The 26674-nt window shown below is 46.3% G+C and overlaps 1 protein-coding gene across 1 annotated transcript in view; it reads right to left on the reverse strand.

The window, feature by feature from the left end:
- Nucleotides 1–26674, reverse strand: part of LOC122801582 (ILK associated serine/threonine phosphatase) — a 1071836-nt gene that overhangs the window by 521916 nt on the left and 523246 nt on the right. The window contains exon 9 of the mRNA XM_044071026.1: nucleotides 16662–16783. Coding sequence (XP_043926961.1) covers nucleotides 16662–16783 — 122 coding nt within the window. The remainder of the gene's footprint in view (nucleotides 1–16661; nucleotides 16784–26674) is intronic.

The raw sequence follows: 26674 nt of genomic DNA on the forward strand, positions 1-26674 counted from the left end.
CTTCAATTGTGAAAGGAGATAGTTTTGGTATTTCAACATGTGAAACTGGCAATTCAAAGCCCTCATAGCTAGAGTGGAGGAAGTATAAACTTTCTTTCCCCATCTATCCAAAGCCCTGGCCTCTTTATCAGAAGGAACCGGATTCTTAACAGAAGCCTTAACACCTTTAGGCCCCTGACTAACAGTTTCTGGGTCCGCCCTAGGACTCTTAAAAAGATATTTATGAGCTTCAGGCACCCTGTAATACCTATCCGGTTTAACAGGAGCAGGAGGCAAAGAATCAGGATTAAGAGAAGCCTCTGTAAAAACATCTTCCACCACATCCAAAACAGGAGGTATAGCCAAAGGCCTATGCTGGGGTAAAAACAAAAATTCCCTAAGCCTTTTCCTGGAATCAGAGAAGTCCTGACCTTCCCACTTAAAATGCTCCCTCATGGAATGAAGAGTTTCTGAAAAAGAAAAATCCTCAGGAGGAGAAGCAGAAGGAGTAGAATCATCCACATCAGAATCAGAATAAGGAGAATACTCCTGCAAGTCTTCAGCCGAAGACTCTGAAACATCGAAGCCTGCTCAAAACTCCTAACTCAGGCTCCACCCTAGGTCTCTTATCAGGAGGGCAAAGAACCCTAATCAAAGTAATCAAATCTTCTGCCATTTTAAGCATATGCTTCTTGGGCACAGTTCCTGAAGAACTAGGGGTGACACCAACTGAAGCTAAACCTGACCTGCCTCTGGGAGAAGCCTTGGAAACAGAAGGAGAGGGCCTAACCACCCTAGGAAGGGAGGGTAGTATAGTAACCTGAGAAGCCCCTTCAGCCTGACCTGCCTCCTGAGAGGCCACATCCTGCAACAACAAAGTCTCTCCCTGGGATCCCAAAGAAACCTCCGGTGGAACCACCGGCTCCACCGACACCTCTAAAGAACCGGTCCGATGCGGACGGTTCCTCTAGCCTAGGCTTGACTGCTTTGTCCTTGCGCTTCTTCGAAGAAGCGGGCGTCGGAGCATCCGACGGCATTTTATAATTGCACTGCTTCCCGAAGACTAACCTGGCACAATCCAACCTTCTCTTTATAGTGCGCTTATTGAATCTAGCACAAGAGCGACACCCAACAACGTCGTGCTCAGGGCCTAAACAAGGAATACACAAAGTATGATAATCTCTATGCGGTATCTGTTTCCCACAAGAAATACAATTATTCACTTTTTCTGACATCCGGTAAACCACTGAGGCAAGAAAAACTAAAATATTCTAGCGGGTACTTAGCCAACTTTGACTCGGTCTGAAACTCCGGAATCGAAAAATTTCAGAATGCCAACCGGCACTTGCAATGCTGCTTCTGCATCGGACCATGCGGCAAAAAAGACTGAGGATATGACGTCGGTCATGCGCATTTGTACCCTGACGTCCTGATGTCAGTCAAATGCGCCTTGACCGACGTCAGCCTTATACTTTGATATTCGGGCCGACCGAGGACAGCGGACTACCCAAGTGTAAGGACTGCAGCAATGTGAGATGAAGAACATCTGTTGCAAAAAAGAGGAAAATCCCAGGATGCAAAAAACTCCCTCACCAGCCTCAGTAAGAAGCTGAGATCCCTCATACAATCCTCAACAGCTAGTTACGAAAATAAAATTGCCAAAGATTCCAAAGACAACCACAAGGCATTCTATAGTTATGTCAAGAATCTAAATGGCAATGCTCAAATCTGCTCTGAGTTACAACAGAATGGCATTAAATATACTGATCCCAAGGATATTGCCAATATCCTGGCAGATCGATTTAGTGCCAACTTCACCCCACTCTCACCCCCTAAAGGGCCCATCTCAATACCAAAAGACTGCCAAATTCCGATAATCACGGCCACACAGGTAGAAACCGCAATCTCCAAAGCTAAGAATACAGCATCCATGAGACCAGATGACATCCCAGGCTGTGTACTACAAGAACTACAAAATGAACTGGCACCTCACCTAAGTGTGATGTTTAATCATAGCCTCACCTCAGGCTTCGTGCCCAATGAGTGGCGCACAGCTACAGTTATCCCTCTCCACAAGGAAGGATCCACCTTGGATCCCAGGAACTACCGTCCCATCAGTCTGACAAGCCTGATTTGCAAGGGCATGGAACGCATTATCATGGAACTTATAAACAAAGACATTGGCAACCTTCAAACACTGGACCCCACCCAGTTTGGGTTTGTGAAGGGCCGATCTTGTCTCCTGAATCTGATTGACTTCTTCGAATCAGTCTACAGAGCTGTGGACGAGGGTAGGGCAGTCTACACAGCCTATCTGGACCTCGCCAAGGCCTTTGACACCATCCCCCACTCTGGAATCATAGATAAACTTACTAAGCTGGGCATAAATCCCTACGTCACTCGATGGGTTGCTAACTGGCTTACTGACAGAACCCAGACAGTAAAAGTAGCCGACTCCAAATCCAGCTCCAGACAAGTGACAAGTGGAGTACTTCAGGGTTCAGTCCTGGGACCACTCTTGTTTGGCATCTACTTCTCTGAAGTACAGGCTAACACTAAGGGACTCTGGCTAACAAAGTTTGCAGATGACTGCAAACTGGGAGCCATTATTGAATCCCCAAATGATGTGGATATTCTACAAAAGGGCCTTACAGAAACAGATGCCTAGTGCCACAGCCATGGGCTCAAGCTTAATGCCAAGAAATGTATAGTTATCCCCTTTGGAAAAAAACATGTACCCATGAAATACCACATAGGTGGCAGGACACTAAACATCGAAAGTGTGATGAGAGACTTAGGGACACAGGTGGACAGTGGTCTCATTTTCGATAACCACATTGCCACAACAGTCAGGAAATTCTTTTATGTGGCACACCTCATCACTAAGGGCTTTTCATCCAGAAAAAAGGAGGTCATTGTCCCACTGTACTCATCCCTCATTAGACCCATTATAGAGTATAATGCCCCGTTTGGTATGTACCTCACAAGACATCTGCAACAGATTGAAAGGCCACAGAAATACCTCACTAAAAGAATCACAGGCCTAAAGCAGATGCCATATACTAACCGTCTAAAAAAACTCCAGCTATACTCTGTGGCATATCATCTACTCAGAGGCGATCTCTGCTTAACATACAAGGCCATGTCAAACCCTGAGCTGTTGGACATGCTCCACTTAAAGAAATCCCAATCCCTCAGAGCCACACGCTCCAGGGATCTAAACCTGGTCATCACAATGAACAAAACATGCTGGAGGTATAAATTCCTGACCCAGGGACTCCCCATACTCTGGAATAGACTGCCCATACATATCAAGCAGAGCGCCTCCTTTGGCCCTCTTCAAAAGGAACCTTGATGATTGGATGGGAGATAGGAAATTCACCCCGGGGATCATGTCAGTCGCCCTGCTAGACAGGGGCCTGGAAAAGTAAATATTGTGGGAAGAAATATCCAGAGAATTGTTATGGCTAGGCTTGCATAGGCCCTAGGGCCGATAGGTTCATAGGTTGGTACTAGGCTATGAACAGGATGTGTACAACCTCGGGAGAAAAGTCATGAAGCCTGACTAGGGATGGAATTGGAGCAGTCAAGCTGTCAAGTTGAGGGTGTGGAGAGAGGGATGGAATGCCCCTGACGTGTGTCAGTAAATCTGGTACTGGATCCAGAGTCCACAGCTCATCCTTTAGATGAGCTCTGAGGAAGGGGAACCAAATCTGTCGAGGACAGTAAGGAGCAATTAGGATCATTCTGCTTCCCGAGGATATTGCTTTCTGAATTACCTTCGATATGAGGGGGAAGGGAGAGAAAGCATACAGAAGTCCCGAGGGCCAATCGTGAACGAGTGCATCTCTTGGTGCTTCCCCTTCCGGAAGAATCTGGGTAAAGTAGCTGCTGCATTTGGCATTGAGAGATGTGACAAAGAGATCGCAGCAAGGCTGACCCCATTTGCGAAATTTTTTTTCCGTAATGTATGTGTTCAAAGACCACTTGTGAGGCATCAGAATAGCCCTGCTGAGCCTGTCAGCTATGACGCTGGATTTCTCCGGGATGTGCTTTGCTATAAGAAAGTGCTAGGAAGATACCGCCCACTCCCATACTTGAAGGGCTTCTCTGCAGAGGGGATAAGATTTGGTTCTTCCTTGTTTGTTTAGGTACCATATCACTGACATGTTGTCCGAGTGGATTGCAATCGTCCCAAGATGGAGAAAGCTGTGAAGTGCTTGAAATGGTAGAAGCACTCCTCTCATCTCCAAGACGTTGATATGCAAATGAGCCTCGTGATCTTACCATGTGCCTTGGACTGTTCTCCCTAGATAATGCCCCCCCCACCCTATCTGGGAGGCATCCGTGGTCACAGTGGCAACTGGGGGGGGGGGGGGGGGCAAATGGTCTGCTTGTGTTTAGATTGCTGGTCTGGGTCCACCAATGAAGATCCTGTTTACACAAATTTATCAAAATGGGGTGAGACAGAGGAAGGTACTGCAGTGACCACTGGGCAAAGAGTAATCACTGCAGGACCCTCATGTGCAGTTTGGCTAATGGAAATAGTGTTACTGTGGAAGCCATGTTCCCTAATAGCTTGAGCACCACCTTTGCTTTGACTTTTCATAGAGGACGTAAGCTCAAGACTTGTTCCCTTAGACACTGAATTCTTTCCACAGTAAGGTAAGCCCTCATTGAGACGGTGTTTAATTCAGAGACAATACAATTCATGTGCTGAGAGGGCAACAATGCAGATTTTTGCCAATTTACTGTAATTCCTAATTGCAGGCAAGTTGAAATGGTAGCATCCCTGGCCTGCAACAGTAGATGCCTGGTGGTGGCAGTCAAGAGCCAGTCGTCCAGATATGGAAACACTTGGAATCCCTGACGTCTCAAGTGAGCTGTAACCACTGCCATACATTTGGTGAACACCCTGGGGGGCTATGGTGAGACCAAAGGGTAGGGTGCGGAACTGATAATGACTGGTTCCCAGCCAGAAGCGTAAGTGACTCCTCGATGTCCTGTCCATTTTGATGTGGCAGTAAGCATCTTGGAGGTCTATGGTGCACATCCAAATGTCTTTCCTTAACAATGGGAGTATCAACTGTAAGGTGAACATTCGGAACTTGGACTTCTGTAGAGATTGGTTCAATTTGCTGAGATACAAAATGGGTCTCATGTTCCCTGTTCTTTTCGAAACCAAAAAGAATCGGGAGTAAGTCTCTAATCCTACTTGGTCTGCGGGGATGGGTTGGATGACTCTCTTCACAAGCAACTTTTGGATTTCTAGAGTTACTGAATCCCTGTGATTGGGTAGCACATCTGGGATTCATCTGGTCTGAAGGGGTGGAGAAGAGAAGGGAATATGGTAACCTCAGGTAATTATCTTTAATACCCACTTGTCTTGAGTGATATCGTGCCAGGCCATCTGGGATTCATCTGGTCTGAAGGGGTGGAGAAGAGAAGGGAATATGGTAATTATCTTTAATACCCACTTGTCTTGAGTGATGTCATGCCAGGCTTCTGGTTATAAAGAAATACGACCCCTGACTGGTTCCAGAGACGCACAGTCAGGCCTCCTTTCAAGAGCGTTAATAGGGAAGACCACGAAAGGAATCACGGTCTCCCTGGTTCTGTGGGCCTCCTCTACCTCTAGGGTGGCATCTACCATTATGTCCTCCTCCTCTGCATCTGGAGAAGGAATCACCTTGTGCGTCCTGAAAAAACCTCTGCAGTTTTCTGAACCACATTTTGCCACTCTTCTGCCCTTTAGGATAGGGTCTAGAAGGGATGGAAAACTGGACTCCCATGGCAGACAGGGTTTTTCCTTCCTGCTCGCACCTGGTGAATGTGTCCTTTACCTTGGTTCCGAACAATGAGGATCCGTCAAAGGGGGCGCTGGTAAACGTAGACTTAAAGGCCTCCACAAAGTTACACAAACACATCCAAGAGTGTCTTCTGAGAGAGACTCCTGAACCCGCTGCCCTACTCTTTCCACCCACTGCATAAGAAATCAGCCTCATGGAGGAGTAAACAAAAGAATTAAGGGTAGACATCTGTGCGTTGACCTTCTGAGATTCCGCATCAGATTCGTTATCCTGCAGAGTATCTCCCAGCTCTTTTAGGAGATCTCTCTGGAGCCTTGTGAAATGGGACAGGTAGTTCAGTGTAAAAGCTGCTGAAGCAAAGACACGCTTCCCATAACTATCCATCATTCGAGACTCCTTGTTCGGTGGATGGACAGTGGAGGACGTTTCGGCAAGTTCCTTTTTGGTGGCTGCTGCCACCACCATGGCATCTACTGGAACACCCTTCGTAAATAAGTCCATGTCCTAGGGTGCTGACAAAAATGTATTTGGTCTTCTATGAACCAGTTCCACAGAATCAGGAGATTCCTACACCTTTCCACTCACTAAAACCAGTAGCTCGTCGAAAGGAGGAGACACCCAAGAGGTGGAAGATTGCGAACCGAAAGCCTTCGGGTACACTGACTCCTCATTAGAAGGGGATGTGGTGGGCCAGCCGCCTCTATGTTCCAGGATCTCAAAGATATCTGCGAATGAGATATCATCAGAGGATGACTTGGGGGACCCTTCTGACTCCTCGAGGTCAGTGGCTGATATAATAGACTCATCAGTGGAGTCAACAGGTTTCCTCTTACAAGTTTTCTTCCTAGGTGGTTCCTCAGACAGGTATTCTGGGGAGACCTCGGAAGACTGGTGACCACTCATGGAGGTATCCTGAAGTTGTGGGTCTCTACTGTGTTGGGAGAGAGAGGGAGCTGAGACTGAAGTCAGCGCCTTAGGGGGGAAGAGTGTCGGTACCTCTGGATAGAGCTGAAGACCAGGACAGCACACATCACCTCGAAGGCTGATCCTCCCATCTCCGAGGATGCCCTCTGCTTCGAAGATGTAGAAGCAGCCCTCGGTACCGAGGAGATGGGCTCTGAGGCAGATGTGGGGTCCAAGCTCACCCGGGCTGAAGCACCGAGAGGTAGGCTCGGAACCGAAGAAGTTTGATTCGAAGCGTCCCCCTCGGGCCCGACCGGAGAGCTGAGGACCCTAGATCTCACGGATGGCACAAAAGGGTCAGAGCAGATATCGGAACTGAGAGACCAACAGAGGTAGCTGTAACCGACCTATCCACAATCGGAGGCACCAACAACTCTGGCTCCGAAGGCTCAGTGAAGCTCAGAGGAACATCGATTGGGTGTGGGGACACATTAGGCTCCGGAGCCGAAAGCAAATTTGCTACCGCCGAAGTCTGAAGCAGTCTATGCACCATTCTCTCGACGTCCTCATCAGAAAGGCTCCTAGAGGACCTGGAAGATTGAGTGGGGGATCTAGACTGTTGGAAAATAGGCGACCTAAGAGTCGGGAAAACCGGTCGGAGTTCAGATGACCGACTCTGAGATGTAGTGTCAGTTATCGGATCCGAAGTTCCTGGAGCCAAAACTGATGGATCCACTAGGCTAGCCTCTGTCGGCACCGAAATCAGTGGAGCCAATGAGGGTGTAGCCAACTTAGTAATTTTGTCTGGCGGCCCCGACAAAACAGAAGGGGTGCGAGTCCGCCTTTTTGTAGTTTTTGGTCGGTCTTTCTTGGAGGAGGAAGGAAATTTAGAGCTAGATGATGAAGATGCCATTTCCTCCTCAAAGGAATGTTTTAATAGTCCTTTCAATATAAGTTTGTTCTTCCTCTCCTGAAGAACACGAGGACTGAAAGCATGACAAAATAGGCAAGACTCTTGGATGTGAATAGCCCCAAAACAGTAAACACACAAATTGTGCCCATCAGTCAAGGACATTTTCTGGGCACATTTAGTACACTTTTTGAAACCTGAAGGCTTATGATCCTTAGAGTCTTCTGACATAATGCAAAACCACTATCCACAAATACAAACACAACTATTAAACAGACAAAGAAAAACGGAGGACTAGATCCTCTAATTTAAACGGGCCTAGCCCTAAGAGGAGAAGAAATGAACTGAGGACTCGGTCCTCTAATTTAAACGGGCCTAGCCCAGGGAGAGACAGTAAACAGAACCGTGGACTAGGTCCTCTAATTTAAAAGGGGCCTAGCCCAGCAGAAGACAAACAACAGAATGAGGACTAGATCCTCTAACTTAAACGGGCCTAGCCCAAGGAGGAAAGAAAAAAAAACGCAGCACAAGAGATAGCGGATGCAGGGATACAAAAAGGGCCAATGGAAGAACGGCCAAACAACGTACAAGAAGTACACAGAGAAAAACAAGCAGCAAATAGTCTGAACAGACACAGACTGCGATAAACACACTAAACTACCAAAACAAGATTATTTTATCCAATAATGACAAGTCAAAAAATATTGAAAAATATCACTTAGCCACAGGCAAGAAGAATCATGTCTGAGCTGAATGAGTGGCAAACGAGATCTGGGGAATGGTAGTGGTGCATGATGGGATACTGTCTAGCCACAAGCCAACCAGAAGTTTTTGAGCTACAGTATGGCCGAATCGGAGCCGAACTTGCGAAGTGTAAGAATGAAGGTGAAATAGAACTACAGAACATTGAAAAACTTCAGGTAGCGGCCGACCGACACTTGCGAAAGTACAGTTTTGTACCTACCATAAATGTAGATGTCCGATAGGTATGCATCTGCAGTCATAACATATAGGTTGTCCTGCCTCAGGCAGCCCTTCGGTCGGCCGGATTCCAAAGTCTGGGTCTGGCCTCGACTGATGTCGCATCTTCCCCGACGTCACAGCTGCTGGGGTATAAAGGCATCAGCCGACGCCATTTTCCTCAGTGTTTCTTGCCCCAGATGCCAGGTGCCCTCTAGGAAGGCTAAATTTGGATAAAAATTGAAAATTCCAAACAGAGTAAAACAATATATATATATATATATATATATATATATATATATATATATATATATATATACATACATACAAACAAATACACCATAATAGATTCCCCCAGCTAGCTTAAGGGGTAAGCACCCTAGGAATACCACAGAGGAAGGAGGGTGGGTAATCCTGACTGCAGATGCATACCTATCGGACATCTACATTTATGGTAGGTACAAAACTGTACTATGTCCTTCAAGGATGCATCTGCAGTCATAACATATGGGTAGAATACCATAGCCAAACTGGGGGAGGAGGTACTAAGATAAGGATGGTGTAGTTATGATCCCCTGTAAAACTGCAGTTGCAAAACCTGCTCGGGATCTGGAGTATAAAGGTAGATTGTAATGCTTGGCAAATGTATGCACGGAGCTCCAAGTAGCAGCTTCTAAAATGTCTTTGGTAGCCACCCTCGTAGGAAAGCTGTAGTGGTGGCTGTGGCTCTTGTGGAGTGAGGCCTGATATTTTCAGGAGCTGTCTTTCCATGAAAAGAGTAGCAGGAACAAATGCAATTTCCTATCCATTTAGAGATTGTCTGTTTGGAAATTGCTTTTCCTTGCACTCCAGCTGCATATGCTACCAGAAGTTGGTCAGTTTTCTGCTGGTTTTAGTTCTGTCCAGATAGTAGCGTAGTTGTCTGTGTACATCCAAGGTGTGCAGTAGTTTTCCCCTGTTCTGTGGGTTAGGGAAGAGCGTGAGGCAAATGAATAGCTTGGTTCAAGGATACCCTGGATACCACCTTTGGCATGAAAGTAGGATTGGTTCTCAGAGACACTCTATCCTGGTGAAAAATAAGGAAAGGCTGCACTGCCATTAGCGCCTGTAACTCGGATACTCTTCTTGCTGAAGTGATTGCTAGAAGGAAAGCAGTTTTCCAAGATAAGAACTGTAAGTCTGCTGATGCTGCTGGTTCAAAGGGAGGTAGTGTTAATTTTTCCAGCACAAAATTGAGATCCCATGCAGGAAGAGGAGGTTTTCTTGGAGGTTTTACATTTTTGATCCCTCTTAAAAATTGTCTGAGGAGAGGGTGGATCCATGTTGTATTCTGCTGAAATTGCTGAAGCATGGATCTTAATGGAAGAATATGACAGGCCATTGTGGAACAGTTCTGCTAAGTATTCTAGGATGTGTGCTAGGTTTGCCAGTGTGACATTTGTACCCTTTGAAGCGCTCCAAATGAGGAATCTCTTCCATTTAGCTGAGTATGTCTTTCTTGTGGAGGGTCTTCGAGCCTCCAGGATTATGTCCCTGACCCTTTGAGATAAGACAGTTTGGCTTTGTTTTAGGCAATTTTCCAGGCAGTCAGTTGCAGTGTTTTCAAGTTTGGATGCAGTGTCTTGAAGTTGTTCTGCGTTAGAAGTAGAGGCCATAGGGGTAGAGGCCATGAGTTCGTCCGAGACATGCTTCTCAGCAGCGGATACCAGTGCTGCCTTGGCCAGTCTGGAGCTATCAGTATCACATTTGGCTGTTCCTCTCTGATCTTCAGTAGTACTCTGTACATCAATGGAAGTGGTGGAAAAGCATACACTGCTAGGGCATTCCAGTTGAAAGAGAGGGAGTCCACCTTCCAGGCTTGTGGGTGGTATACTCTTGAGCAGAATTTCTTTAGTTGGTTGTTGAGTGGGGAGGCGAGCAGGTCTATCTCTGGCATTCCCCATTTGTTTGTTATGATTTTGAAGATGTCTGGATGCAGCATCCATTCGTGAGCATCCGTGGTAGTTCTGCTTAAGCTGTCTGCTAGTGAATTCTATTTTCCTGGTACGAATTTGGCCTGCAGTTGGATGTTGAGATCCAGGGCTAGGTTCCACAGATCCATTGCCATCCGGCATAGAGGGTAGGAATGCGTGCCTCCCTGTTTGTTTATGCACCACATGACTGTGGTATTGTCTGTCCTTATCAGCAGATGACCTTGCTGGAGGAATGATTTGAATGCCTCGATTGCATGTTTCACTGCCAGCATCTCCTTTAGGTTTATGTGCAAATTCAGCTGGTCTTGAGTCCATAGGCCTTGGATGCACTTGTCTTCCATGTGTGGTCCCCATCCTCGGTCTGAGGCGTCCGTGGTGATGGTCTGCCTTGGATGTGGTTTGGTGAAAGGCAACCCTCTGGTGGACTGGCAGGCCTGAGCCCACCACAGGAATTCCTTTTTCAGGCATGGAATGATAGGAATCATGGTTTCTAGACTGTGCCTGTGTTGAGACCATACATTCCTTAGGTACCATTGTAATTTCCTCATATGCAGCCTGGCATGTGGGATCAAGATTATGCAAGATGCCATGTAACCCAGGGCCTGCAGGACTTTCCTTGCAGTGAGCTGAGTTTGTCTTGTCAAAGCCACGAAGTAGACTGGTAGTTGCTTTTGTTTTTCTTCTGTGAGAATAGCCATCTGAGTTATTGTGTCCAGATCCGCACCCAAAAAGGTTATCCTTTGGAATGGCACTAGTCTTGACTTCTGGATGTTGACTGTGTATCCCAAGGCCTGTAACAGGTGTATGACATAGGCCAAATCCTTTGTAAGTCTTGTCCTGTTCTCCGCTTGTATTAGACAGTCATCCAGGTATGGGTAGATTTGAATTCCCTGAAGCCTGCAACGTGCAATTACTGATGCCAGGCATTTCATGAATACTCTGGGCGCAGTAGATAAGCCAAATGGCAAAGCTGAGAATTGATAATGCTCTGATACTGCAAGAAATCTGAGGTGTCTTCTGCAATCTGGTCATATAGGGACGTGCAGGTATGCCTCCTTGAGATCTAGAGTCACCAGCCAAGACTCCTTGCCCAACATGGGAAGAAGTTGCTGTAGGGTCAGCATTTTAAATTTTGGCACAATGAGATATGTGTTTAGTGCGGACAAGTCGAGAATAGGCCTCCATTGGGTTTCTTTTCTTGGTACAAGGAATAGTCTGGAGTAAAACCCTTGGCCTTGTTCCGTAGATGGTACCCTTTCTATTGCTTTCATCTGAAGTAAATTGTTGATTTGTCTTAAAGCCTCTGGCTTCTGGTTTGGTGGAAGGTTTGGCATTCCGCTCCTTCTTGGTAAAGTGTGGAAATGAAACCTGTATCCTCTGTCTATTGTTTGCAATGTCCATTTGTCTTTTGTAATGCAATGCCAGTTGTTTGAGAATAAAGCCAATTTTCCGCCCAAGGGTGCTTCCAGTTGTTCCCTTGTAGGTGGAGTTAGAGTCAAGTCATTGTGTTTGTCCTGTGGAAGTGGATGTAGTTGCAGCTGTGGCAGTAGTCCTCTGGTTGGCAGGTTGCCACTGGCGACCCCTGTAGGCACCTTTTGATTGACCTCTGCCTCTTGGGCGTCTATTCCTGCCCCTCTGTGCTTTGGAGTTGTCTGGAAAGGACCAATTCTTTGAAGGCCAGTTTCTGCTGAACCTCGGAGGTTGGACATGCAGAAAATCCTTAACTGTTTGCACAGATTTTGCTTTTTCTTCCACTTTCTTTAGAATCTCCTGTGCAGGGGAGCCAAATAAACTTTGTTTCTCTATTGGAGCATCTAGGAGTTTAGCCTTAACATGGTCCGGCAAGGATTGTTCTTTTAGCCAGGCGTGTCTACGAATTACTGCCCCAGTCATAGCTGATCTAAATGAAGCTTCCAGTGCATCATAGCCACATTTTAAAAAATGATTACTGACCTGCTGAGAATTGTGTACCAAATCCTGAAGGGCCTTACGGTCTAAAGGTTCAGGAGAAGCAAGCTTTTTATTCAGCTGGTCTAACAAATATTCCTGGTACTGTATCATATGGAATTGACAGTTTAAAGCCCTGGCAGAAAGAGTAGCAGATGTATAAACCTTTTTTCCCCATCTCTCTAATGCTCGACTCCCTTTCAGAGGGTAGTGGGTTTTTGGCAGTGGCAGCTGCAACACCTTTCGCGCCCTGAGAAATAGTTCTGGGTCTGCAGCATGGGCCTTATACAAGTGGAAGTGGGAATCCGGAACCCTGTAGTATCTCTGTCAGGTTTGGCAGGGGCCGGAGGAAGTGAATCAGGGGCAGAGCTGACATCATTATATGCATCATCAACTACAGTTAGCACAGGTGGTATGGCTAAAGGCCTATGCTGTGGCAAGTGTAAGAAAGTCCTTAGTCTTTTTCTAGAATCAGAAAAATCCTGACCCTGCCATTGAAAGTGTTCCCTCATAGAGTGTAAAGTTTCCCCAAAGGAAAATTCCTCTGGAGGGGAAGCAGAAGGGATAGAGTCTTCTGCATCAGAGTCCTCATAAGGTGAGTATGGCCCTTCATGATGGTCTGACAAATCAGATCCATCCGAGGAGTAGTCAGAGGAGAGAGGTTCCGGGGGTTCAGTCCTGGGCCTTTGTCAGGAGGAGGTTGGGAGGCCCTGTCTGGGTGAGGTTGGGAACCCCTAATCAGAGAAATAAGGTCCTCAGCAAGACTGAGAATCTGGGTACTTGAGGAAGGTCTCTGTGAGGTTGATTTTGCAGGTAAAGCTTTAGTAATTTTAGCTGCTTTAGCCCTGGAGAAAGCCTTAATAGACATAGAAGCAGGGGGCCTAGCTGCCCCGAACGTGCAGGAGTGGAAATGTCCAAAGGAATGGTGTCGGACAATTCTCGTGCGCTTGCTTCTTCGGTAGGGATTTCTGTAGCCGACTCGGCCGGGGCCTCGCTGGCCTCGGTTGTCGGAGGTATGATTTCGGCAGAAGGAAGAACCGAGGCCTCGGTTTCAGCCGAAACCGAGACACTCGCGGTAGGACTAACCGTGGTTTCAGCCGAAACCACGGGCCGCGAGTGTCGGTCTTTTTCCTTGCGTTTTTTGGCTAAATGCGTAGTCTGAGTATCCAACGGCATTTTATATGCAAAAGCGGATCCAAAAAACTCTTCTGCAAACTCCGACCGACGTCTAAGAGTCCGTCGGTTGAAGGAGGCACAGGCTAAACAGGCTGATACGTCGTGGTCTGGGCCTAAGCAAGGAAGGCAGTAGGAATGGAAATCCTTATGAGGTATTTGTTTCCCACACGTTAAACAATTATTTACTTTGTCTGACATCGGCTGAGGCAAGAAAGAGTCCCGAACGGGGTACTTAGCTTTTTAGAAGTCTTCGGTAGCTGAATCTCTGGATCTGACCGACCGGCACTTGCGAACAGCTTCTGCTTCGGGCACCTCGCGGCAAGAAAGACTGAGGAAAATGGCGTCGGCTGACGCCTTTATACCCCAGCAGCTGTGACGTCGGGGAAGATGCGACATCAGCCGAGGCCAGACCCAGACTTTGGAATTCGGCCGACCGAAGGGCTGCCTGAGGCAGGACAACCCATATGTTATGACTGCAGATGCATCCTTGAAGGACATCTGCTTCTGCTCCGGGATCCTCCTCGGCAAGAAAGACTGATGTAATTTGCGTCGGCTGCCTGTTTTTATACCCCTGACGACCTGACATCAGTCCAGGACCGACAGCATCCAACGCAGAAATACTAAGTCTCTGGTATTTGGGCCAGGTGAGGGCTACCTGCAAGTCAGATAACCCAAGTGTGATGACTGCAACAGTGAAACACAAAGAACATCAACAGAACCGGGGTCACACCCTGCTCTGATGAGTATGCCTCCAGGGAAGGAGGCGCGAGCGGACTCTGAGCTGTCAGAGCAACCAGAACCGTAGAAGGCACCGTAGAAAAAAATCGGCACCGTGATAGGGGTCATGGTGCCAACAGACCAGTCACGGTCTCGAGGGTGGGTCAGCTCTGATTGAACCGTGGACCACAGGGTAGGCTCCAGAACCATGGTAAGATACATCAGTGGAACCAAAGAAGTTAGCACTGGGATAGGCGTCGGCATCGAGGGCTCCAAAACCTGCGAAGTTGAAGGAGGAATATATGTTGGATTCTATGGAGAAAAATCCTCGGCTCCGGATGGGAGGGAGGTTTTAGATGGAGTTGGGATGCCTCTGGCTGCTAGGAGCTAATCCACAAGTCTCACTATGTCGAGCTCCAAAAGGCTCCTGGTGGAACGGATCCCCGATGGACATTCAGGCCCATCAAGAAATAGACAACTGCTGTCCAACAAAAGGGTCAATTGACAGAGACCATCTGGTCCTGGGCTAGTATGTGGACCACCGGCATCATGGTTGGAAGACCTGAAGGTTGTGATGAGGCGAGGGAAGTGACCGGTTTTAACCGAGAGACTATTTTTGGTGCCCAGAGGGTCTGTGGTACCGTGGAAGGGGTCAGTACCGTGGGTGAAGAAGTCATCCGTTCCGTGGTTAAGCACAGCACCGTGGACGGAGGTTTAGAGACTAGTGCCAAAACAGATGGTCATTTTTGCCATTTTTGGTTTTGGTTCCATAAGAACCCTTTCCTTAGTGGTTTTCAATTCTTGAGGATGAGGAGATGATGGTACTGACTGGCTCTGCTTCTTCAACTCTTTTTTAGGAGGGGTTGAGACCTCCGCCTCAGATAAAGTCTCCAAGAAAGGGGTTTTAAAAAGACCCTTTAGAATTAGTTTGTTCTTGCGCTCGGCTAAGGTACGGGCAATAAAGTCCTTACAGAGCTCCCACGGAGGTTGAACCTTTAAGTGGGGTACTCCCAGGGAATAGACACAGAAGAGATGGCCATCGGAGTTTGGCATCTTCCTGCTACATTTATCACATTGTTTGAAACCAGTAGTGCCCCTTTTGTCTGTCATTATGGCAAAATCCAGTCAACAGTAAATGAGCAGTAAAGAGAAACAATTCAATAGTAGGAAAGATATTCTGACACACACAAAGATTTTTTTTTTTTTTTATTACCAACAATGGTAAATGAGAGGAATACCATGGAAGAAAAAGAGGAGGAATACCAACAATGGTATAAAACTTACCAAATGGAAAGGGAGGGGTCCACTGGTGAAAGGTAAATTACCATTTGCACCTTGGCCACTCTTTTTTTTTTATCTTACTACAATGTAGTTTAGGCTACTGAGAATTAGAATGGGCCTAATAGTTTTTCTAGTCTTTTTATTTTTTGGCACCAATAACAAATTTGATTAGAAATGCAGACCTATATGATCTAGTGGGACCTCCTGAATGGCTGCATTTGTAGAAGGGTGCTGACCATACCGCTCAACCTCTAAGAGTAAGAAATCTGGACAAAGTCATAAATAAAAGTGGGACAAATGCCCAAAAATAGAGACAATTTTTAAATATTTATATTACAGACTTAGATAATTGACAGAGTAACATGTTTTGCATTAGCGTGAATTTTCTGAAGGGTGTTTATCAAACTCAAATGTCTGTCGTTATTATCTAATTTCCATCATTAATGATTTGCCACTAACTTGCCAGAAAACCACAATTTTATGAAAAATGTGCCAAAAATATGAAGCAAAAATCTGGACATTCTGATAAAATCTGTACAGTTGAGAGGTACGGTTGACCTATTTCCCTGCTGCCTTTCTTTAATGGGGTGGGTTTTCCAGCTTGGACTTTGACACTGTGGGCTGACTTATGAATGAGATCCTGCAACATGTAGATATCATGCTCCTTACTAGCTGGTCTTGACTGATCTTTGACCATTGGTAATAATGGAACAGCAAAATGTAATGTCCCAACATATCCTTGTTCTGCCCATCTCTAGTTTATTTGTATATAAAATGCAAGGACTAAAACTACCACAGAAATGTAAGGCTAGGCTTCTCAAGATTTCCCCAGATCAACATTCTAGTAAATACCTATGAACAATCTTCTTTGCTAACATTACATGCGTCATCTAGTAAACGAGTATGTAAAGATTACTGAAGCAGCATAAATGCCTAATGACTACCGAGACAGAAAATAAGATAATTAGGGGGAAAAAATCACACTACTTATGTCTTTTTTGTTACCTGACTGTACCACCTGCCTTCTGAATCCTCATCCTTTCCTCGTACTGGGTTGGGTTGTGCTCCACACTCAGAGGCAGTGCTGTTTGCTTCTGGCTTTCCTCACTGTAACGACAAAGGACTGCCTAAAACAAACACAGAGGTGTCTGAATGACTGCACTACCAAAAGGCTGCACTGTAGGTATCACACAGATTTTCAGGCTCATCACTTATTTTATTCATTACCAACCACATTTTTATTGGCATGTGAACAGCAGATTATTTCAGACAATGACAGATGGGCAAATGTGACATTCTCTCTGAGATTAAACTTGATGCTTTACAAACTCTATATGATAGTAAGTGTAAACAAATGGACAGGTTCCACTTGAGTCATCACTAGTTGACACACTAACTTACTACAGTCACTGATTACCAATCTACCTTTGTTTACTACCCTAGTGTCCTCCTGAGCTTCAACATGCACCTTTACTAGGTCTGCCATACAGAGTACCCTGAATCATTTACCTGATGAACAACTCAATCATTTGTATGAAGTCTAAGTCACCTGCTACAATCAAAGTGCAAAGTCTAAACTTCTCCATTTTGTCCAAGAGATAGCAGAGTGATGCAGAGGAAGCATGATGGACCCATAACTCAGAGGTCAATGGACTGAAACCATCCACTACTATGCAAAGGGGGGAAAGTTTGGGGTTGGTGAGAGGTGTAATGGTTAAGGTTTTTACCATACAGATACAAGTTATAGGGTTTGATTGTCACCTTGGGAAGCATGGCTAGGCTTAAAAAGGCCCCCCTGGGGTTGTCAGCCTAGTAATAACTTAAGAACCTATTTTATTCAGTCAGGACAAAGCCACAAAATTGCACAAACTGTGCTCATGTCTTTTACACAGCTTTAGTGTCTTCTAAAAGTCATACAGCAAACTACGTTCAGCCAACTACCATGTATCTAAGCACAGAACATCTACACAAGGTAAAAATGCATTTTAACATCAGACAGCCACCAGGTGCAGCCCATTTCAAAAGCATTAATTAACTTTTCTCCAAAAATACTTTGCCTGATATCCAAAACTGTAGTCATGCAACTAAGTCCTCAGACAGGAGGGAACCTTAGCATAAGCACATCTACAACTGCAATCATTAACTGAAAGCATTTCAACACAGATTTTGCAAAAATAAACTGCAGTAACGACCACTTAATGAAACAGTGAAACTATGCAATTACCTGACACCAGAAAATTTTCAACACAGACTTTGTGAAATAAGTATCCTTCTGCTCTTTTTGGCTATATGGTGTAAAATCCTCAGTACCCATGCTTGTAAGATCCATGATTCTTTACTTATTCTGCTCCTGTTCCTCCACCTGGATAAAGGGGCACTGCTCATTACCACAGACCTCAGTCATCCCCCTCCCATTTGAGGCAGAACCTTACGCAAAAGTAAAGAAAATCAATTCAGTGCAAACATTTACTAAGGAATAAGCACTATTACCTTAGCTCCCTTGTTAAGAACCATCAGCAAAGATATAAAGTTCCATAAGTAAAACTGAACTCACCAAAAAGCACTGACAGCAGGTTCAAATCAGTCCCACTGATGCAAGACCTCACAACCTATGCAGCTAGAAGCTAAACTGTCTCTCCCTCTTCAAAAGGCAAATGTCAGTTATTTCATGCAGCTGCCCTCATATACATCAATAAGCACACAAACCACAGCTGCAAGCTTCTAAGTCAGAATAATGTAATTCCTTACTTAATGAAATTAGGTAGTACAGTATGAAAATCAAAGAAATAGAAAAAGTTGAGAAGGTGGCCAGCACAAAAAAAAACTGCTTAACAGCTAGCTGGTTCTACTATCATCACTAACTGAACAGAAGTTTAATCTACTTCTGGATTTATGACCATTAAGTAGTTGAAAAAGACACATGTAAAACATACAGATTTGAGCTCACTGACTCTGGGGAGCAGGTTGCCTTTCTTTAATGACAGTTCATATAAAGATTTTCTTCCCCACTCCCAGCCCATTAAGTCAACAGAACATGCCAGCCAGTTTTTGTTTTTCGAGACATTTTACTTGCAGAGAACAGAAGGGTTGTCCTTTGAATATGTTAATCCAGTGGACTAAAGCTCTGAACAGTAAATGAGCTTCTTCCAATGACCACGGAACAGGACTGGATTCCTTCTATGCTACTGTGCGAATCTGTGCAAGGCATTTAACCAGAAAATGTTCCTGGTTATTCCATGAAAAGGAACAAGTGGGCTTACCTGGTCAACAAATACATAAAATAAAAATAAAATAGAGCAACACTGGGAAATATTCTGTTAGTATGGTACTTTAAGACAATCCCCCTTCCTGCTAGGTAAATTCCAACACAGGATTGTTGAGAATCAGTAAGTTATGTACTCACCATAACGTTAGATGTATGTAGTCCATCTCACCTCACACTCTTCACCTGTGGGTTCGGAGCCGAATATCGGCTCCGACTCGGCCTATTTACTAGCTCGAAGTCTTTGATTGGCTGGGCTAAGATGGTATCCCACAATACACTGATCCACATCCCCAGATCTAGTTTGCTGCCAACAGAAGTATAGTATACATCACCCAAACACACACACCCTTAACGACGAGGTCCAACAAATTATCCAAAGGGACTCTGCAATACGAGAAGGCCTGGGGGATGGTGGGAGGGTAATGAAGAATGTGAGGCGAGATGGACTACATACATCTAACGTTATGGTGAGTACATAACTTGCTGATGTTATGTAGTCCTATCTCGCCTACATTCTTCACCTGTGGGACAGCGTCCCTAGCACCTACATCCTGGGTGGCTCAATGGAAAATACTCCTGAGCACTGTGGAGCCAAAAGATGATCTGCCCCTGGACACCACATCCAATTTGTAATGGGAGACAAACGTGTGAGGAGAAGCCCATGTTGCAGCTGCACATATATCATCCATCGATAACCTAGGCTGAAAGGCTGTGGAAGTGGAAACAGCTCTTGTAGAATGTGCTCTGACTGGAAAGGGCAGACTCTTTCCCCCTGCCTGATAAATAAAGGAGACGCAACCAGCTATCCACCTAGAGATGGTGACCTTGGAAACCGCAGACCCCAAGCGATTCTCTGACAACGAAATGAAGAGCTGGTCTGACTTCCGCCAATCTTTTGTCCTATGTAGATAAAAGCGCAGTTGTCTATGAACATCTAACAGATGAAACTGGTACTCTGCCTTGTTGGAAAAATTGGGGAAGAAGACCGGCAGTTCAATGGACTGATTAATATTAGATAAGGAAGCCACCTTGGGAAGAAAGGACGGATTTTCGTCTCACAGAGACTCTATCTTTATGGAATATCAAATATGGGGGCTTGACTGATGGGGCCTGGATTTCTGAGACTCGTCTAGCTGAAGTGATAGCTATCAAAAAGGCACATTTCCATGTAAGAAATTTTAAGTTGGAGGAGGCCACAGGTTCGAAGGGTGGGAGAGTGAGAGCCTGCAGAACGAAATTGAGGTACCAGGGCATAACAGGCTGAGATACAGGGGGACGAAGCAGAAGAGTGCCTTTCAGGAATGCTTTACACAGTCTGTGTGCGATAAATATAGATTCATAAGCTACATGAAAATTTGAAATAGCCGCCAGCTGAACTTTGATGGTGGCTGAGGCAGACCCTTGGTAGAACAAAGCAGACAGAAATTCCAAAACAGAATTGATGGGGGCTGTGTAGGGGTCAATACCTTTGGACTGGGTCCATATCGAGAACCTTTTCCACTTACTAGAGTAGATCTCCCTAGTGGACGGTTTATGAGAGGACGAAAGAATATGGACCACGTCTGGAGAAAAATCATGACATCTGACTACGGATGGAAGTGGAGTAGCCAGGCAGTCAGCCGGAGGGTCCCCAGGGAGGGGTGGAACTGTCCCGACATATGTGTCAGCAAGTCCGGATGAGGGTCCAGAATCCAGGGAGTATCCACAATGTAAGGTCGAAGGAAGGGAAACCATACTTGAGGAGGCCAGTGTGGCGCGATCAGAATCAACCTGCTTCCCAAGGATAGCGCTTTCTGAATCTCCCTTGAGATAAGGGGAAACGGAGGGAAAGCATAAAGTAGACTCGAGGGCCAACTGTGCACAAAAGCGTCCCTTGGAGATTCCCCTGGTGGGGGGATCAGCGAGAAGTAGCTGCTGCATTTCGCATTGAGGGGACTGGCAAACAGATCACAGCAAGGCTGACCCCATCTGCTGAATATGCTTTTCGCCACCCGGCGGTTCAGGGACCATTCGTAGGGCATGAGGATCGCTCTGCTTAGCCTGTCTGCAATCACATTGGTTTTCGGGTTCCTCCTTGCTTGTTGAGTTACCACACTACTGACATGTTGTCTGAGTGTATTGCAATAGTCCCTAGAGGGAGGACATCCTGAAGTGCCTGCAACGCAAAAAGCACTGCCCTCATCTCCAGGACATTTATTTGCAAGTCTATCTCGTGCTCCTGCCACGTGCCTTGGACCATCCTGCCGAGATAATGCCCCCCCCCTATCTGGGAGGCGTCCGTGGTCACTGTGGCTACCGGGTTGGGTGGTACAAACGGTTTTCCTACATTTAAGTTGTTGGTGCATAGCCACCAGCTGAGGCCCTGCTTGCATTTGCCTGTGATTGAGATTGGATGGGATAGTGGTAGTCTTTGAAAGGACCATTGGGCGAATAGGAGCCATTGCAGGATTCTCATATGTAACCTCGCTAACGGGACCATCATGATAGTAGATGCCATTGTCTCCAGTAATTGAAGAATTAGACTTGCCTTCACATGTCTCAAAGGCATCATCGTACGAACCTGTTGTTGCAACCCTGTGATCCTCTCCAGTGGTAGGAATGCCCTCAATCGAACAGTATCCAACTCTGCTCCTATAAATGAGACACGCTGCGAGGGTAGCAAGGCAGATTTTTTCCAGTTTATTGTAATGCCTAACTGGTGACACAGATTGATGGTAGTACCTCTGTTTTGAAGAAGTAGATGCTTGGTGGGGGCGGAGAGGAGCCAGTCATCCAGGTACAGAAACACCTGGAATCCTTGACGTTTCAAGTGAGCCGTCACCACTGCCATGCACTTGGTGAACACCCTGGGGGCTGGGTGAGACCAAAGGGCAGGGCTCGAAACTGGAAATGCCTGGCTCCCAGCCGGAAGCGTAGATGACATCTGGATGTTCTGTCCATTTTGATGTGGTAGTAAGCATCCTTCAGGTCGATGGTGCACATCCATACTTCTTTTCCCAGCAATGGGAGAATTGATTGTAGCGTGACCATCTGGAATTTGGACTTGCGTACGTAATGATTGAGTTGGCTGAGATCCAAAATGGGTCTCAGGTTCCCCGTTCTTTTCGGCACCAAAAAGAATCTTGAGTAAGTCCCTAATCCGATCTGGTCTGGGGGGACTGGTTGGATGACTCCTTTTTCTAGCAGCTGAGAAACCTCTGATGCTGCTTGATCCCTTTGACTGGGTGGAATGTCTGGGATCCGTTTGACGGGAGGGGGTGCGGAGTAGATTGGGATGGTGTAACCTCCGGTGATTATCCCTAATACCCATCGGTCCTGGGTGATGTTGACCCACGCTTCCGGATACCGGGAAATTCAACCCCCGACTGGCTCCGGAGAAGCACAGTTGGGCACACCCTCAGGAATGAGAGTATGGGGAACTACGAAAGGAATCACGGTCCCCAGAATTGCGGGGGCCCCCTCTGCCTCTGGGGCGACGTCTCCGTGAATATGACCCCCCTCTCCTGCCTCGGGAGGGGGTCTCACCTTTTGCGGCAGGAAAAGGCCTTTGTGATTTCTTGAACGACATCTTTCCCCCTTGCTGAGCCTTGGGATAAGGTCTCGACGGGAGGGAAGAACAGACTCCTATGGCACACAAGGTCTTTCCCTCTTGCTCGCACCTGGTGAGGGTGTCTATCACTTTGGTCCCGAACAAGGAGGAACCATCAAAGGGGGCATCAGTGAAGGAGGAACCATCAAAGGGGGCATCAGTGAAGGAAGACTTAAAGGCCTCCACAAAGTGACACAGGCGTAGCCAGGCTTGCCTCCTGAGGGCCACTCGTGAGCTAGCAGCCCTACTCGCTCCCTCGGCCACGTACGAAATAAGTCGCATGGACGAGTTAGTGATGGAGTTGAGGGTAGAGAGCTGAGCGTTGACCACCGCCTCAGGTACGTTACCCGCTACAGTATCTCCTAACTCCTTGAGGAGATCTCTTTGGAGCCGCGTGAAATGAGACAAAACTTAGCGACTGCAAGGTAAAGGTAGCTGAAGACAGGGTACGCTTCCCATACCGGTCCATAGTCCTAGACTCCTTGTTAGGCGGATGAACCGAAGAGGAAGACTCGGCAACTTCCTTCTGGGTGGCTGCCGCCACCACCATAGCATTTATCGGGACTCCCTTAGTTAAAAATTCTTTTCCTTGGGGAGCGGGCAAAAATTTGTTGGGGCATCAAGGAACAGGCTCCACAGAGTCAGGACTCTCCCACACCCTTCGACAAATAAGGTCAAGGAGCTCGTCGAAAGGTGGAGACACCCAGGAGGCGGAGGGCTGAGCGCCAAAAGCCTTAAGGAATACTGACTCCTCCTCAGAGGGGGTTTTGGAGGGCCAGTTTCCTCTTTGTTTCAGGATCTCCAGGATATCGGAGAACGAAACGTCCTTAGAGGAAGACTTGGGGGACCCCTCCGATTCCTCAAGGTCAATATCGGAAGTGAGGGACTCGTCCTGGGAGTCTATGTGCTTCCTCTTGCACAATTTCTTTCTGGGGGGTTCCTCAGGCACAGGCTCTGAGGGCCTCTCAGAAAGAAGGGGACTGCTCGTGGGGATATCCTTAGGCCCTGGCACTCTGCTGTCCAAGGACAGGTGGGAGTCAGAAGCTCTCGCCGGTGTTGTGGGTGAAGGTAGAACCAATCCGAGAGAAGTAGCTGACCTAACCAGCGCGCTCCGCATAGCCTCAAAGGTGGGACCTCCCGAATCGGACTGACCGCCCTCCAAGGCTATGACCAGGACCGATGTCCCCACAGCCGAGGCACAGAGAGGGAGGCTCAGAACCAAAGGGTGTTCCAAGGCATCCCCCTCGGGCCTGACCAAGGAGACCCGAGTCTCGAACCCTGTGGATGGAACCGACAAGGTCAGAGCCGATGCGGGCACCGATAACCCCCGCTGGGGGACTGGAGCCGGCGCAGGAACGTCCCTTGGAGCGGAGCTTACTGGCTCCAATGACAAGGATGTGCTTGGAGGAGGAATAGCAGAAACAACCTTAGGAGCCAGCTCCGGGGCCGACTGGGTAGGAGCCGAGAAAAGTTTGGCCAACACCGGCGACTGTAGGAGCCTCTGCACCACCCTATCTACATCCAAATCGGAAAGCCTGGAGGACTTGGAGGAGATGGATGGAGACCTAGACCTCCTATCTGGAGAACACTGCCTCAAACTAGGCGACCGGCTCCGAATTGGAGCCAGTACGATCGGAGTGGACGCAGACTAACTAAACACAGCTACCTCCTGCCGCCCCGATGATGGTGGAGCCGAGGAAGCAGACTCAACAATAGTGATTTTAGAAGGTGTTTCCGAAGCAATAGATGGAGTCGGAGACATCCAAGACAGTAAACACAGACTGAGTGTCCATCTGTGATGGACATCTTATAAGCACACTTCGTACACTTTTTAAAGCCCGAGGGCTTATGCTCTTTCTGCTCCTTAGACATTCTAAGGCCAACAACCGTAGCAGCTGCTACTGACAAAAGGAGGGAAACCGCTAACACAGAGACTGGGAGTTAACACAAGTACAACAAACAACCAAGGCACAGGGGAGAACCTCTAACTAAAACGGTTCTATACTTAAAAAACTACAACGTACCAAAACAACAGCCAGACAAACACCACAATGGAGGACTAGGTCCTCTAACTGAAACGGGCCTAGCCTGAGGGAAGTTAGGGATACCACAACACACAAAAACACTCACAACTCACAAAACACTAACGTAGCAACAATAGCTATGAAAAAGCTCTATTTGGATAACAACAATCAGCAAAATTTTTCACAAAAGAAAAAGGCTTTAGCAATACTTAGCCACAGCCAAGTCGAGACCACGTCCGAACTCTACAAGCGGCAAACGAGATCTGGGGATGTGGAGCAGTGTATTGTGGGATACCATCTTAGCCCAGTCAATCAAAGACTTTCGAGCTAGTAAATAGGCCGAGTCGGAGCTGATATTCGGCTCCGAACCCACAGGTGAAGAATGTAGGCGAGAGAGGACTACATAACATCCAAGTATTTAGACCAGTCCCTTCAACGGGGTAATTTTATTTCTAAAAACTAAATCTAGTTCCAAATCCTCCTGACATAAAAACTGGATCTGAATAAGTCTACAAAGACAAAACAGCTTATCCCAATAAAACATATAAAATGAATGATCTGGAGTCAGTTTTTATTTTTGAAAGGGGAGAATATGGAACTGGATTTATTTTGTTTTTAGAAGAAAAATTATACACTTGAAGTGAATGCTCTACATACTTGGACTCTTGGCAATCCTGTGTTGGAATTTTGGTTTGTCCCGATACATACTCCCTGTATATGGCCAGGCTGGATTGGTGATACTGGAGTCCCCACTTGCAGGCAACCTTTGATTGTCTACATTCTGTACTAGGTAAAGGAAGTCTACACTTCAATTCCTGCTGGATCAAAATTTTGAATCCAAACAGTCCCCAGAGCAAGTTACTTAGATAACTTGAAAGCTCAAAGCCAAATAAGGCAACATAGGTTTGATCAGGAAGCAGCCATCCAAGGAACCTGAAGCTCAGCATTGCTGAGTGTGTGTGCCTGTTTGTGTGACAGAAGAACGGTTCCACTTTCCAAAGCAGTGCTGCATTTCTACATAAAGGGGAAAAAAAACTTGGTCTGTACAGTTTAACATGTTTACATCTCTGCTCAATCTGCAGTGCTTCACACAGGATAAAAAGGAACACGGAAAAGTAACATTAGCCTTCTCCCTCTCACCTAGTGGCTTCTTGCCTTCCCTGCAGGTACAAAATGATGTTAACATATATCTACTGACAGAGAAGTGTGTGGTTTACTCTTACACGTTGAATTGATGCACATTCTAACCATTTTTTTAAGCCACAATTTTCTGCCAAGGAAGGCTGGATGCTGAATAAAACCTTCGGTTTATTAAAATCTTAAAAAACTCTGTAAACGGAATAACAATTGTGTGTTGAAATGTAAACAGGCAGCTTTGTCTAATTATGTAGTATGATACAGGCAGATACAGAAAATTATTGTACTGAAAGAAATTGCAGGTATTAAGAATAGCTACAGAAAATAACTGTTTGATATAATAAACATAAAAATCTTTATTCTAAAGGCAAATATATACAAATGTTACTACTATGGGTGTCACTACCACAAACTCTGGGAGCCCCATCTAATCTTTAGAATAATCCTGGATATCACTGCAAAGGGTGGAGAAAGTACAGTTGTGTACACTTACCATAAATGTAGATGTTCGAGTGTATTCACTGTTGCAGTCCTAACAAATGGGTTATCCGGCTCCCAGTAGCCCTCAGTCGGCCAGAATACCAAAGGTAAGTAAAAATGACGCCGGTTGTAAAGGACGTCAGGGCACCCGATACAAAAGGAGGCAGCCGACGTCACTTCCTTAGTCTTACTTGCCATAACAGTCAGGAGCCCCCAGAAAATAAGGCTTAAACCAAAAACCAATTTGACAAATAACAAATTAAGCCTGTACCTCAGGAAAAGGGAATAGAAGAGGACCAGAAAAAGGGGGAAGGAGGGAAGAAAACCAGGACTGCAACAGCGAATACACTTGAACATCTACATTTATGGTAAGTGTACACAACTGTACTATGTTCATCGTGTTTCACTGTTGCAGTCCTAACAAATGGGTTGATTACCAAAGCCCAGAGAAAAAAGGGGGGAGGAAAAGTACAGTTTTGTACCTACCATAAATGTAGATGTTCGAGTGCTAATGCAGCTGCAG

The sequence above is a fragment of the Protopterus annectens genome, chromosome 5.part0 (assembly GCF_019279795.1).
Source record: "Protopterus annectens isolate FY-2018-M chromosome 5.part0, PAN1.0, whole genome shotgun sequence".
NCBI lineage: Eukaryota > Metazoa > Chordata > Ceratodontiformes > Protopteridae > Protopterus > Protopterus annectens.